General features: G+C 42.4%; 1 protein-coding gene across 3 annotated transcripts in view; it reads right to left on the bottom strand.

Annotated features, from left to right (window-relative positions):
- The window catches only part of SPAG17 (sperm associated antigen 17), a 250,171-nt gene that overhangs the window by 189,303 nt on the left and 47,334 nt on the right, over positions 1-13,534 (bottom strand). For all 3 annotated transcript variants that reach the window (XM_070467229.1, XM_070467228.1, XM_070467230.1), the window contains exon 4: positions 358-489. In XM_070467229.1, coding sequence (XP_070323330.1) covers positions 358-489 — 132 coding nt within the window. The remainder of the gene's footprint in view (positions 1-357; positions 490-13,534) is intronic.

Below are 13,534 nucleotides of genomic sequence, written 5' to 3'. Positions count from 1 at the left end.
CTGACTTTGCGGGGTTTTCTCACCTTTTTATATTCTCCTGATTCCGTGTCTCTCCCTGGTTCCTTAATATGTTCCGAGCGTATAAACAGACTACCATAAAAACGACCTCAGCCACATGCCCTGGAATATTGTCGCATTTCAGGGGAACTTAGTTTTAATGGGTTTGTCTTTGAGAAAATGTAATTCCTCCAATAGCTCTTTGGATAGACTTTTCCCCTAAAAAGTTGAGGTGACAGTTAAATGTGCTAGGTAACACTTCGTGGCAGGCTTACGGAGAGAGGAAGTGCCCTAGAGAAACTGGCTGCGGCTCAGTCACTCTTGCTGTGTTTAAAAAACCCACCATTGCCCGCCCGGTACCTTCTTCTCGCTTTCCCGTCGCTGTTGGTCTTTCAACTTAATCTGAAGAAGCTGAAATTTCAAGAGTTTCCCTATCAGTGGTAAGGTTAATTTCTCTCCGCTGTCCATAATTGCTTTTGCTGCCGTTAACACCTATGAGGAAACACAATTATTAGGAAAGTGGCATTTTATAACCTTTGGCATGTCTGTCAGTGATGAAAAGATGAAATGGTATTCTGACTTTTGTAATATTTGTCTTCCTGCAAAGGTGCCTCAGTGCTGGCCCAAAAAATTAGGGAAAAATGCCCCAATGCCATAAAGAGAGGCATTTACCCTCTTCTCTAAATATATTGGGTTGTCTGAAAATGAACTTTTTCCAATAAGGGCTTCCCATGATGATGCTAGACTCAGGCTCCCAAAGAGGGGTGGAGGAAAGACAGGCGGGGCTCGGTGTCAGGATGACCGACGGGTCAGTTTCATGCTACAGAAAGTCTATTGTTTGGCACAGCCAATAGCCCGAACTGTCAAACCTTAACTTATTAGGACGCTATAAATTAAGTAGGGTTTTATAATAATGGAAATGGCTATGTTAGCAGTCTTTTATTTCTTGGTGACCAAAGTCAAATGAAAGATAAAAGCTGTTTGACACAGAGGCGCCATGTGAACGTTGCTCCCCTACCCCCCTCCCCTTGCAATTTAATGTTGATCCTGTTGGTATGCAGCCTAATTGGGGTGAAATAAGGTTATTGAGTTTTCTTTGGGTGACGACAGCCACTAGAAACATACAGCTGTATTGTCCAGATGTGTGGCACTGACAGCCTGTTTTATAACTGTGCTTTTTACAGCTTGTCTCCCCTAAATTTCACACAACTCTAACATCTGGGCCCTTTTCCTTGGAGCCCTATAACCACTTTATTTACTGCAAAAAAAATAAAATCATGTAAAATATACCATAAAAAGTTGTTGCGTGTTTCTCTTTCTTCATGTTGTCTCCCTAATAAAGTTCACCGTCGGCCGGAAGCACTGTCACAAAAGTAATATAGTCAAAGTGTTTCTCGACTTTTGTTTTTAAGCAAGCATCGGATTTATTTATAACCTCGGGATGAATTAGGTGTTACTAAAATGTTCTGACATGTTGCTTTTCTCCCCCCTCGGAGCAATCACCCCTCGGGGCGCATATGGTGTCAATTTCAGAGCCTCCCGTCTCAGACAACGACGGCGTCCACTGCATCTCACCAGGCTGCATCTTGTCTGAGGTTCATACCAGTCCTTGGTCAGGGCTTTCCTGACCGATCCGCTTCCTTAGGACTTTTCACTTTGCCAAGGGAAATAGCTGAAAGGAAGGGAGATGGCTATTTTGCTTCTAACTGCAGATGGCCCTGTGGATTATCATAAGCCAAAACGTAACTGGACCGCCTGGAGACCACATCGGGGTTTCCTGCCTTGCGTTGCAGGAGGGGAAAGCCAGGGGGAGGATTCCTTTAAAGCTGCTGTTTCCAAAAACCAACGGAACAGACCAAATGTCAGAGAGCTTTGCGTGTGTCTAAGCAAACACCCTCCGTGAAACAGAGCTCTTTGCTTTTTATGGCAGTTCTGCTCCTGCTAACGCGATTTAGGGAAAGGGACATGATGGCTGTGATTTCTGGGAGCTGGAAAACATAAGGGTACACCTGCAGAACCTCACCATTTAATGATGACCAGACTCGAGAGAGCAGGGAATCCTGAGGGGTCGGACAGTTAGTTACACATAAAATGAAAGCAGTCCGATTGGTTCCAATCTCAAGGGTAGGTGTACCCGGTTTGAAATGGTATGTTTCAATACCAGCTAAACAGCGTGCAGACAATCAGGCTTCTTTGTGACATCTGGTTCAAAATAAACAACTCTGAGTTTGTAAGGCCCAGGGCAGTCTAGCATGGGGTGTTTCCCTGTGATGCAAATATAATGACAGTGTTGAAGCGAAGTCAACACTGGCCTGGGTCTCTTTTCCTGATGATCTGTGAAAACAGGATATTTACCTACGTCTGGGGTGGTGTGGGTGAAGCCTGCGTGGCGTCACGGTGATGGATGGGATGTCTCTGGAATTGCTTTTTATCCCCATGCCCCTACAAATGTTACCTCACGGTGTTAAAATGTACTCAAAGCACAACAAAACTTCCCAAGAGAAAGGTATTTTTCAGGCCATAAATGTTATTTCTGGTTCATAAAAAAAACTGTCTGTAGAGAGCCAGATTTAAAGCAAAAAGCCGGCAGAGCCTGAAAATAAGAATGACATCCTCCTGTGAAGTGGAGAGATGAGGAGCTGCAGGGCACCCGGGTTCTCAAGGACACAGAGCCCGTAAGAGCAGTGGCGGGGCGAATGCCCAGGAGGCGTCCTCCTGCCTGAACAGGCCCAGTTGGAGGCAGACTCAGTGCTGAGGCCCACACTCCAGAGAAGCACACAGTCGTGGCCGTGGCATCATGAGCAACCAGCAGGCTTGTCCTTTCTGGAAGAGATGGGACTCCCACACGTGCCACTGTCTTTCTGTGCTTCCCCCAAAGGGAATGATCATGTGACTCCTGGGGATAATTAAAGTAACTGAATGTCTCCTCTGAAAAAAATCTCAGACTGAAAATTTTTATGGTATGTGGGTCATCCCTGGGAGAAAGCAGAAACAGAAAATTATTTATAAATGAATTTCTATGGAAAAGTCTTTCTTCTCACACCCCACAGTTCACACTCCCACCCACTAGGAATTGGATCTCAGATGAAAAACAAATCCTTAGAAATCTTTGTCTGAAGGGTAAGTCTTTGAAGGAAGAAAAAAATATGTGCAGAAGATGTAGATTTTAAAAGGTGGTGCAGTTTTTCGAGTAGCATTTTAGAAAAGCTTCCCTCTCTTGCCTCACTTGTAATAATCAAAATTTCAACCTTTCAGAATGTTAAGCATTCCTTGTCTAGTATCTGGGCTTCCCTGGTAGCTCAGATGGTGAAGAATCTGCCTGCAATGCAGGAGACCTGAGTTCAATCCCTGGCTTGGGAAGATTCCCTGGAGCATGGAATGGCAACCCACTCTAGCATTCTTGCCTGCAGAATTCTGTGGACAGACCATGGGGTAGCAAAGAGTCAGACAAAACTGAATGACTAACACTTGTCCAGTATCTAGTCAGTGTGTGTGTGTGTGTGTGTATCTGTGTGTCTCTCTGTATGTATATCTGTGTATCTGTGTGTGTGTATTTCCGTACGTCTCTGTGTGCGTGTGTGTGTTGGGGAGGTCAGATGCCAAGGGCTGTAGGTCTTCGGAGGATTGAGGGATACAAGGGAAAAATGGCACAGTGAGCTGATCAGAGCTGTGGTGTAATTAGACAAAATCCCGTTTCCAGAACTAGGCAGAAAAAGTCCTAAGTGGGTTAAAACCTGGGTACTCATCAAGCCAAAATACCAAAAAAATGAGCCTGACATGAGTCAGAAACTTAAAAAATGAGTCTTATGGGCAAGTGAGACTTGTTAAATAGAGAAAAACTGCTGCCAGACAAGGCCTGTATGTGTCTCCTAGACCTACTCAGGCCAGACCACCGGGCCTCCCAGGCCTGTGGGAGATGTCCAGGTCAAGGTGCTCAGTTCTGGAAAAGTCCAGTGGAGAAAATCTAGCTTCAAACAGTGCAGCTGAGGCAGGAAGACACATCTGTGTTTTACTGTGTGAAGGTCTGATTTTGAGGGTAGATGCCCTTTGTCTTCTAGGAGGTTTGTGATTCTGAGCACACTATGAAATAAAAGCATTTCACTCTATATCACTGGCCTGCCTCAAAGATTTATGTCCTATTTACTGTCTAATGATCTGATCCAACAAAAACACACCAAATGAGCCAAATTCTTTGCTTGCCTGGGGATCAGGCCCACCCACAGCCACCAGTGCCCTCCTCTCCGCTCTTCATCCCGCTCTGAGGATCCTCCCCACGTTAGTAGTAAGCACGGCATCAGTCAGGACAACACTTACAACTGCTCCACAGGTTCCCAGGAGAACCAAATGTATGCACGTGTGCAAATGTATGTGTACAGATATACATATAAACACACATACATATGTGTATACATATGTATATATGTATGTGTGTATATATGATAGATAGCTTCCCTTGTAGCTCAGTCGGTAAAGAATCTGCCTGCAGTGCAGGAGACCTGGGTTTTATCCCTGGGTTGGGAAGATCCCCTGCAGAAGGAAATGGCAACCCACTTTAGTATCCTTGCCTGGAAAATCTCATGGGCAGAGGAGCCTGGTGGGCTGCAGTCCATGGGGTCTCAAAGAGTCGGGCATGACTGAGCGACTAACACTTACACTTGACACATATATGATAGACAGATGATAGGTAGATAGAGAGGACTTCTATGGGGTCTGCAGATCTGCCGCCTGGCTTCCCTGGTGTGCTTACCAGGAGGCATATGGAACAGCTTGCATTGTTGCTTAACTTGCTGCATGTTCAATCCAAGTGAGTTCTAAGGAAGGGTAACACTTCGGATCTGCATTTCTCTTGCCTGGAGCAAGCCACCGGAAGGAGGTGTTGAGGAAAAGGGAAAGGTGCTTATGTTGGCAGAGAAGGGAGGGGTGATGGGAGAGGCATAAGGTAAGAGAAGACTTTCCCTCCAAGTGTTCCAAATAGTCACCCTTTTCCTAAAAATCTCTTGGTTTCAGGGTCTTCCTTGAGTGTCCATTTGTTGGAGTAGCTGTAAAAATGCATAAGACATGATTTCACATTTAACCCATTATTCCTGCATCAGTGACTTAGGGTTGGTTTGGAGATGTAAAGACGTCAGTAAATAGGAACAGAATCCATAAACCTGACTCAGTCCAGACTAGACCAGGGCTGAGCAAATAGGTCATTAACATGCTAATTTTATTTGTTCATTTGTTTTTTCATTCATTCATTCATTTGGTGTCACATTCTCTTGTTTCTCTCATTTCTTTAATACATGACTAAGTATAACACTTCCTTGTCATGGTACAAAGTCCAAACAGTACCAGAAGGACATACAGTGAAAAAAAAAAAAATGCTTCCCCAATCTCCTCCATTCCATTGACCAATTCTTGTCTTAAAATAATATTCTATGCAAATATAGACATATCTTTTTATATTTTAATACAAATAGTATCACACTTTAATATTGTCAGGTGGTTTGTGTTTTTACATCCACAGGTAGCCAGGACAGCTTTCTATGCTGACATATATTGTTTGTGTATGCATTTTAAAATTATTGGCATAAACCTCTATTGTATGGGTATTTGGTCATTTACCTAACCAGTTTCCAATTGATGGGCATTTCGGTAATTTCAGATTTTTTTTTTCTATTAAGATCATGTGTATTTTAAATATTTATTGATATTTCCAAATTGACATCTGAAAAGTTAGCAGCATTCTTGTTTCCACCACTGTATGAAAGGATCTGCTCCCACATGGGCCCTTTTAACTGGATATTCTCCAACTTTTGTCTATGTTCATGTTGACAGATCTGTGATTGTGGAAATGTTCTTTATTCATACTGTATGACAGAGAAGCCACCAGCCACTGACTGCTATTGAGCACTTGAATATTGCTAGTGTGGCTGAGGAACTGAATTTTTAATTTTATTTAAAACTAAAATATAAATAGCCACGTGTAACTCGGGGCTTCTGTTTTGGTCAGGACATGTCTGTGCTGCGATAAGAAGTCGAAAAATTACTATTTCATTTAAAATTATGTTTATTTAAGACAACAAGGATTTATTGTATAAGCACAGGAAAATGTTTAACTTCTTATTATGACCTATCCTAGAAAATAATTTATATATATACATATATATATGTATAACTGAATCACTTTGCTGTACATCTGAAACTAATACAACATTGTAAATTAACTATACTTCAATAAATAAAATAATGTTTGCTTAATCATCCCACCACTTTGTCCCTTTGATTTTACCCTTAAAACTGAAAGAAAAGATATTCTTATGACACCATCTTTGGCAAAGTTTATTAAGGTAGGAATACTCATATGCATTATTAAATAATAATGGTACACTCAGATATTACCCAGTGAAAGGTAATGGAAATTTATGACTTCCAGGCTAAGATATTTTTTTCTGCTCATTTAAGAAATACGCCCTTGAACAGGTGAGGATAAATATTGCCTGAGGCATAATTTAGAAAGATACAGAGTGCCTTTTTGCTTTCTAAATCCCTCCTGCCACTAAAACAGAACAGATTTAACTTAGTAACTCACTCTGAATGAATTTTACTATACCAGTGAGTAAGCTGTATTATAAGGTTTTATCCTTTAGTTATAGAATGAAAGGGACTAGCAACTGATGATGTAGTTTCAAGCAATAAGTACTATGTGTGACAACTGAGAATTAGGGCGGGCGGTGACTACTGTCTTTCACCTGAAAGCCTGAAATACCTGAGGCTGACTCTGAAGACGAATATAGTTTCGCTTTTGTGCCCCCACAAGACTGCAGTGTGACAGCAGCCTTCCCACCATGACTAGCTTCCCCTGCACCCACCCTCACGTTTTACTGCCTGGAGTTGTTCTTACACTCCACGACTGCAGGGGAAGGACTGTGCAGGGAAAATGGAAATAACCTTGGGAGCAGGCTCAGAGGAGGAGACATCTGAGAGGATGAGAGGGTGGGTGGGACAGAAAACCAGCAAGACAGCATCTCTGTGCTGTGGGGAAGAATACAGGCAAGGAAACTGCTCTAGGAAGTAAGACCTGGGACTTGTCTGTGTATGATTGTGTCTGAGTGTTTGTGCACGTGTGGTGCCTGTATGTACGTGTCTGTGTATGTGTATATGCATGTCTGCACAAGTATGTGTGTTTATGTGCTCAGCTGCCTTTGGGGATGGTAAAGACCATTAAAAGAGTTTTTAAAAACACTGGGAAAATTGAGACAGTAGATATGAAGCATTGGTAAAAAGAGAAAACTAACATCTTTGATTGGCACCTTGAAAGTAATACTGTTGATTATTTACCATTTCTAGCTAGTTATCCTGCAGAACAAAAGTTCTTATGTTTATCAATAATGCATGTCAGAATATATATCTATATTTTCATCAAAGTAAATTGTAACTTTATGTGCCATCTTCAAAGTTTGCTGCTTGTGTATTCTGCTTTTGTCTTATATATGCTATGCGTGTACACGTTCATTCACCCAGTTGTGTCTGTCTCTTTGAGACCTCATGGACTGTAGCCCAGCAGGCTCCTCTGTCCATGGGATTTCCCAGGCAAGAATACTGGAGTGGGTTGCCATTTCCTCCTCCAGGGGATCTTCCCAACCCAGGGATCAAACCCATGTCTCTTGCATCTCCTGCATTGGCAGGTGGATTCTTTACCACTGAGCCACCCGGGAAGCCCTATATATGCTATATATACTTATAAAATGACAAAGTCAGAGGAAGTACTGCCCCAGTGTAAGTGTGTATATATATGTGTGTATGTGTGTGTTTTTCACAAAATTTTCAAAGGTTAAAGTGAAAGGTGGGTGAAAGGTGAGTGAAAGGTGCTTTAGGTGGGACTGATTCTAAATATTTGATGAAAAGGACGGATGAGCAGGTGATTTCAAACAACTGAAAAAGAGCCATGTATATAAAGATTCCCTCATAGGAAAAGATTCCTGTTGGGAATTTAGGTCTTTGGGTTCAAGGGCTGATGAACCAGCTGCTGAAGCCACAACTGCACATGGGCAGCACAGTACAGAAGCACAGGCTGCGTTTGTATTCCAGTCTTCTCAAATAATACCACTGGGTAGCCTTGGCAAAGTTCCTCAGTGCCTTTAAACCTCAGCTTTTTAAGCTACATCCGGGTTTCTCAACAGTGGCACTGCTGACAATGAAAGCCAGGTAATTCCTCATTGCAGAAGGCTGTTGTGTGCACTGGAGGCTGCTTTTTACCGCATCCTCTGGCTACCCCAATGGTGACAAGCAAACTTATATCCAGAGATTGCCAAATTTCCCCGGGGAACAAAAACATCCTTGGTTGAGGACCACGGATGTACACAAGGAGGATATGAACCGTGCTTATTTCACAAGACTGTATTGAGAGTTGAAGGCAATAATAATGCACAGAAAGGCCTAGCAAGACTTCGGTGAGTGATATACACACAGAAAACCCTCACTAAAATGAGCTCTTACTGATCTTACGCTTGCATCCAGAGCAGGATTAGAATTCTTGAAGACCTTTCAGTTCAGGTTGGGGGAGAGAGAAAAGGAGAGGAGCAATGTGCATTTGGGCAGGCAGAAGGGGACCTTAATCTGTTACCAGATGGTGGTAACCTGGATGTGCCTTTCACTTAACCCTTTCTCTGTTCTGACAAGGACAGATCAAGGTCCATTTAGAGAAAGCAGAGATAAAAGCAAAAGGTGTAAAAACAGACTTCATTATGGTGCATCATGGGAGGGTATAATGGGAGAGGGGAGAGAAGGAGGAAGTTTGCTACTCTTAACTTCTTCTAAAACTAGAGGGAGGAATGATCTGAGTGTTCTGCGACGCCTCAGCTTCCCTTCTGTTCCCTCCACTCTCTGCCCCCCTTCATTCCTCCTGCATTTACTGAGTGCCAACTTCATTGCATTACTTGATCCTTTATGTGTCAAGTCTATCCAGCTCACATTCTTTAAGTAATGAATAATTTCCAACGAGGCATAATTGGAAAAACAGCTGGAAGGAGCAGGGTTAGCAGTGAGAGAAGGCAATGGAGAGAGACAGAGAAAGAGGAAAGAAAGGGAAGAGGAATGACTGAAAAATATTTTCTCACTTTGAGCAGAGGAAAAGAAAATAATCAAGCAATACGAAGCTGTCCCTACATAAATTTCAAGGTGATGGAAGATCTCGGTTCCATATAGATCATCCTGTCTGTCTCACGCAACTGGAACATTATGAAAGGGCTCAGACCACAGCTTAGTGAGAAGTTCTTAATGATGATAAATATCCAGAGCAGGTGACTCCTGGATCATTTTCAGCTGTCCATAATTAAACTGGTATCCATCTCTCGACAATGTCAGGGCTGTAAAATAATTCCAGTCATTGGACCCCTTACATCTGTGCTGAAATGAAATAATATTTGGCAGTAACAAGGAGTCACTGAAACTAAATAAACAACCCCTTTCAAGACTACATAAAAGTCGGTAACATAATAACATTTGACAGGGATTAAGACCTCTTTGGGGCCGTAAGGAAGTGTCAGAAGCAGGAATAACAAATACATGGACGGTAGAACAGATCTATGCTCTAACAGACATGTATAATTTGAAATGTGATGAATTTCCCGAGGGACCTAGTTTGCACATGTCAAAAAGCACAGGACTTATCTTAGAAGCCTTTGTTGGGGTTACTCTTCCAAAGAAGGACAAAAGCAAAGTTTCCCCTTTTCATTAAGGAGTGTTTGGGTTTTTGTATACCTGCACAATATATACAGGCACATGAAACTGAATGTGATAACATGGGGAAGGATGGTGAGAAGTTGAGGTATATATTAGCTTCAGGTATGTATTACTAACATGTGAAACTATTACCATGGTAATTTTTCTTTTTTAGATCAAGCCTTTTTCTTCAGTCCCAAGATGCCCCCACCCCTCTGATGTCACTCTTGGTTCTTTCAGCTTGTAGTGAAAGCTACAACTGAACAACCCTGATTTTTTGAACCTTCCCTAAAGGAGTCAGCTCTCTTGTATCGGAGTTACTTGTGTCCAGGGTTTGTAATCTCTAGGAGCTTGGAAGGGCAGGTCCTGATCTGATTTATCTTTCTCCACCCCTACACAGAATCTTATGCATATGTCACTCAATAATTTTAAAATGGTCTTTGGAGTTATTTCTTCCTTGATTTGAAGGTAGGTGTTTTTAAATGTTCATAGCTACTATCATAAATCTCCATGAGTAGATTGCAAGCTATCAGTAGGTTCTCAGGCAGAGTAACACACAAACGGTTACACAGCACATACTATGTGCCAGATAAGGATTGTTCCAACAGTAGCACTAAAATAATTTAAGGACTGCACTTTAGATGTGCTTCACAGCTGGGGCTAGTGGTACAGAACCTGCCTGCCAATGCAGAAGATGTAAGAGATGCGGGTTCGATCCCTGGATCAGGAAGATTCCCTGGAGGAAGGCATGGTAACCTACTCCAGTATTCTTGCCTGGAGAATCCTGTGGACAGAGGAGCCTGGTGGGCTACAGTCCATAGGGTCGCAAAGAGTCGGACATGACTGAAACGACTTAGCATGCATGCACTTTAGATAGTCTAACATTTAATTCTCACTTTCCCTTTGAGGTGGTGACTCATTATCCCATTTTACAGGTAAGGAAACTGAGGCCTGGCAATCACATAAGTAGTGGCTGTGGGATTTGAACTCAGGTTACCTGGATCCAAGGTGCTGTTCTTCATTACCACATTCTGTGGCCTCACAGAAGCCTTTTTACCCTGGAGCTGGAGTCACTGGGCTCCCATCTCCTATCCCAGCCCCTCCCCCATCTCTATACCCAGTCCCCATCTTAGCTGGAGGGATGTAGAGCTTTGTAACTTTTTTTTTTAAAGATTAAATACTCTTGACTCTCTTACTCATTTTGTCTTTACCTCGTGCCTCCACTCTAAAGAGCTGTATTTCTTTTTTTCCCCTGAGACCTAGCGGGAATCTGAGACTGGGAGCCCTCAGTCCTAAAATAGCTCTGAAGGGTGGCAGACCATGCTATTTTGGGATAAGAATTATTTTGAACTAAAGATACTTGAAAAACAGATCCCTCTGGGGACTTGCTGTTCCAGGGGTGGACCCCTGTGCACTAGAAATAATCCTAAGCTCCCTGGTCCAGGATTGTTTCAGGATGAGCTTGTGACCTACCTCAGCCCAATGGGATATGAGTGGTTTCCTGGGGTGGCCAGATCCTACCTCTTTAGTCATGACAGAGCTTTGGGAGAAGGCTGCAGCCATCCCACCTCCCTGGGAAATGGGTCACCACACAGATGGGGAAGCGTCATTCCTCATAGTTACAGGAAGTGGGGTTTAAGCCCATGCGCTAAAGCTGACCCCAAAACCTGTCTAGACTTCTAGTTATACAAGCTAGCACACTCCCTTTTGTTTAAGCCAATTATAATTTTTTATTTATTTATTTATTTTGTGAAGTTAGAAGTAAGGTGATCAACCTGGTACCGATATGGTGAAATTCATGTCTTCAAATTAACAGAAAACATACAAATTAACTTAAAACATACACACAAACACACACACACACACACACACACACACACAGTGATTATAAGGTGTGTCTCTGTACATTCAGCTTCCAGCTTTGTTAGACTGTCATTTGCTTCTAGTGCTGGAGGCATGTAGGCTGGTCAGAGGTGTTCTAATTTGCTCAGAGGCTATAGACCAAGAAGTGGAAAGGCAAGCAGTACCATCTGCCTCGACAAGCAGGGGAACGAGAAAAGCGTGAACATTCTCTGGGCCTTCTCAGGTTACCGTTACTTTGGCAGAACTCAACAGATAACGCTTTGATGGTACTTCTGTCCCTCCAACTCCAACAGCACCTGGTACAAGTGCTCAAAATGAAAGAATGGATGGACGGATGAACATTGGACAATGGAGAATGTGAGGAGGGGACAGAATAAGTGGGTCCATTGTACAGTTCTGGGTCGGTGGTAAAGGAGAGGCAGAGTATAGATGGAGAGAGTTCATCCTTGAGAAGGATGGCCTCTTTCCTGACCCTGTGAATAGCATATGGACATAGGTGAGACTGTGTGTCTTCAAGCACAGGCTTGGAAGTACCTGGATGCTTGTTGAGAAGGTGTGTTCTTGGACTTGTCTGAAGATGCCCCTGATCCCCATCACTGTGGCTGAGATCTCGAATAGGCATTTTTAAATGAGCTCTCCAGGTGATTCTGAGTGTCCCCACTTTGAGGACCACTGACACAAGATGGCTAGAAGAGGTTAGAAATCGGAAAGACTCACACCAAAGACCTTCCTGCAAAAACCTTCCCAGATCCCTGTCTGACGCCATTCTCCCTGGTCCCAGTCCTCAGCCCTTGTTCATATTTTCAACCAGGCTCCTCCTTCAGGCGTGCCTTTATTAGCAGTCTTGCACGTGTGTCCTTCTTGTGCAATGGACCTTAAGCTTGGACAGGGCTCTGATGATGGCTTCCCTCTTTCTGTTCCCTCATAGCATCTAAAATCTGCTTTGAAATCACTTAAAGCAAATATTCCCTGTTCTGAATTTAGACAACAGCGGGTCTCCTCCCATTATCACAAGAAATCTGGAAATGAAATTACATAATCATTTTGCTTTAATGAATTCCATAATTACAAAGCACAGCCAATAAAAATACGATTAAACGTTCAACCTTAACAAGTTTTTGTTTATCAAATAGATTAAGATAAAAAAACAATGTTGCAGAGGGTGTGGTTAAATTGAAACTGTTAGAAGGAATGGAAATTGGCACAAATAGTCTTGAATGCATTCTGACAATGTGTGTCAAGGGTCTTACAAAGATTTACATACTTTGATTCAGTAATTCTACTTCTTGAAATGTTCCCTAAGGAAACAATCAGAGTCCTAACTATTGGTAAACAGTCTAAATTTAGCAAAAGGGGAGTGGTTAAATGAGTTATTGAATAGACTTTCTATTAATATTATGTAGATACTGGATATGGTTTTAGAAAGAGGCTAATGTCATAATATGTGAAAAGGATATGATAGAAAGCCCATTAAATTCCTATTTTTTTTAAACAAGTATAGATCTCTGAATGGTGGAGTAGTCTCCAGATACTTAAGTACTTACTACTATATGGGCTATACTCTTTCTACGTTTCCCAAATCTTCTACAGTTAACATGTGTTACTTTCATAATAAAACAACTAATAAATAAAACATACAATGTAAATGCTATACAGACTTTTTAACAGTGCCACCCCTCGATCCTCTTGCATAGTTTTTCCAGCACGCTGATTCTAGTATCTTCACCTCTCACATTACTTTTCAGCCCAGTATTCTTCAAAGGCTTCTATACTGAGAGGATAAAGTTTTCACTCCTTAGCAGGTCACAACAAGTCCTTGATGACCTGGCCCTGACATACCTGTCCAGCCTCATGCCTATCTGCTGCTTCCACTTTCCCTCCTATCCTCCCAGGATACCCACTATTTGGAGTTTGTTGATTATGCTATACTGTGTATATATCTGCCTGATTTTGCCTGGGCTGAATCCTG

This window comes from Odocoileus virginianus, chromosome 5 (genome assembly GCF_023699985.2).
Source record: "Odocoileus virginianus isolate 20LAN1187 ecotype Illinois chromosome 5, Ovbor_1.2, whole genome shotgun sequence".
NCBI classification, from domain to species: domain Eukaryota; kingdom Metazoa; phylum Chordata; class Mammalia; order Artiodactyla; family Cervidae; genus Odocoileus; species Odocoileus virginianus.
Note: the sequence above shows the minus strand (reverse complement) of the source record. Positions and strands in the feature narration are given on the sequence as shown.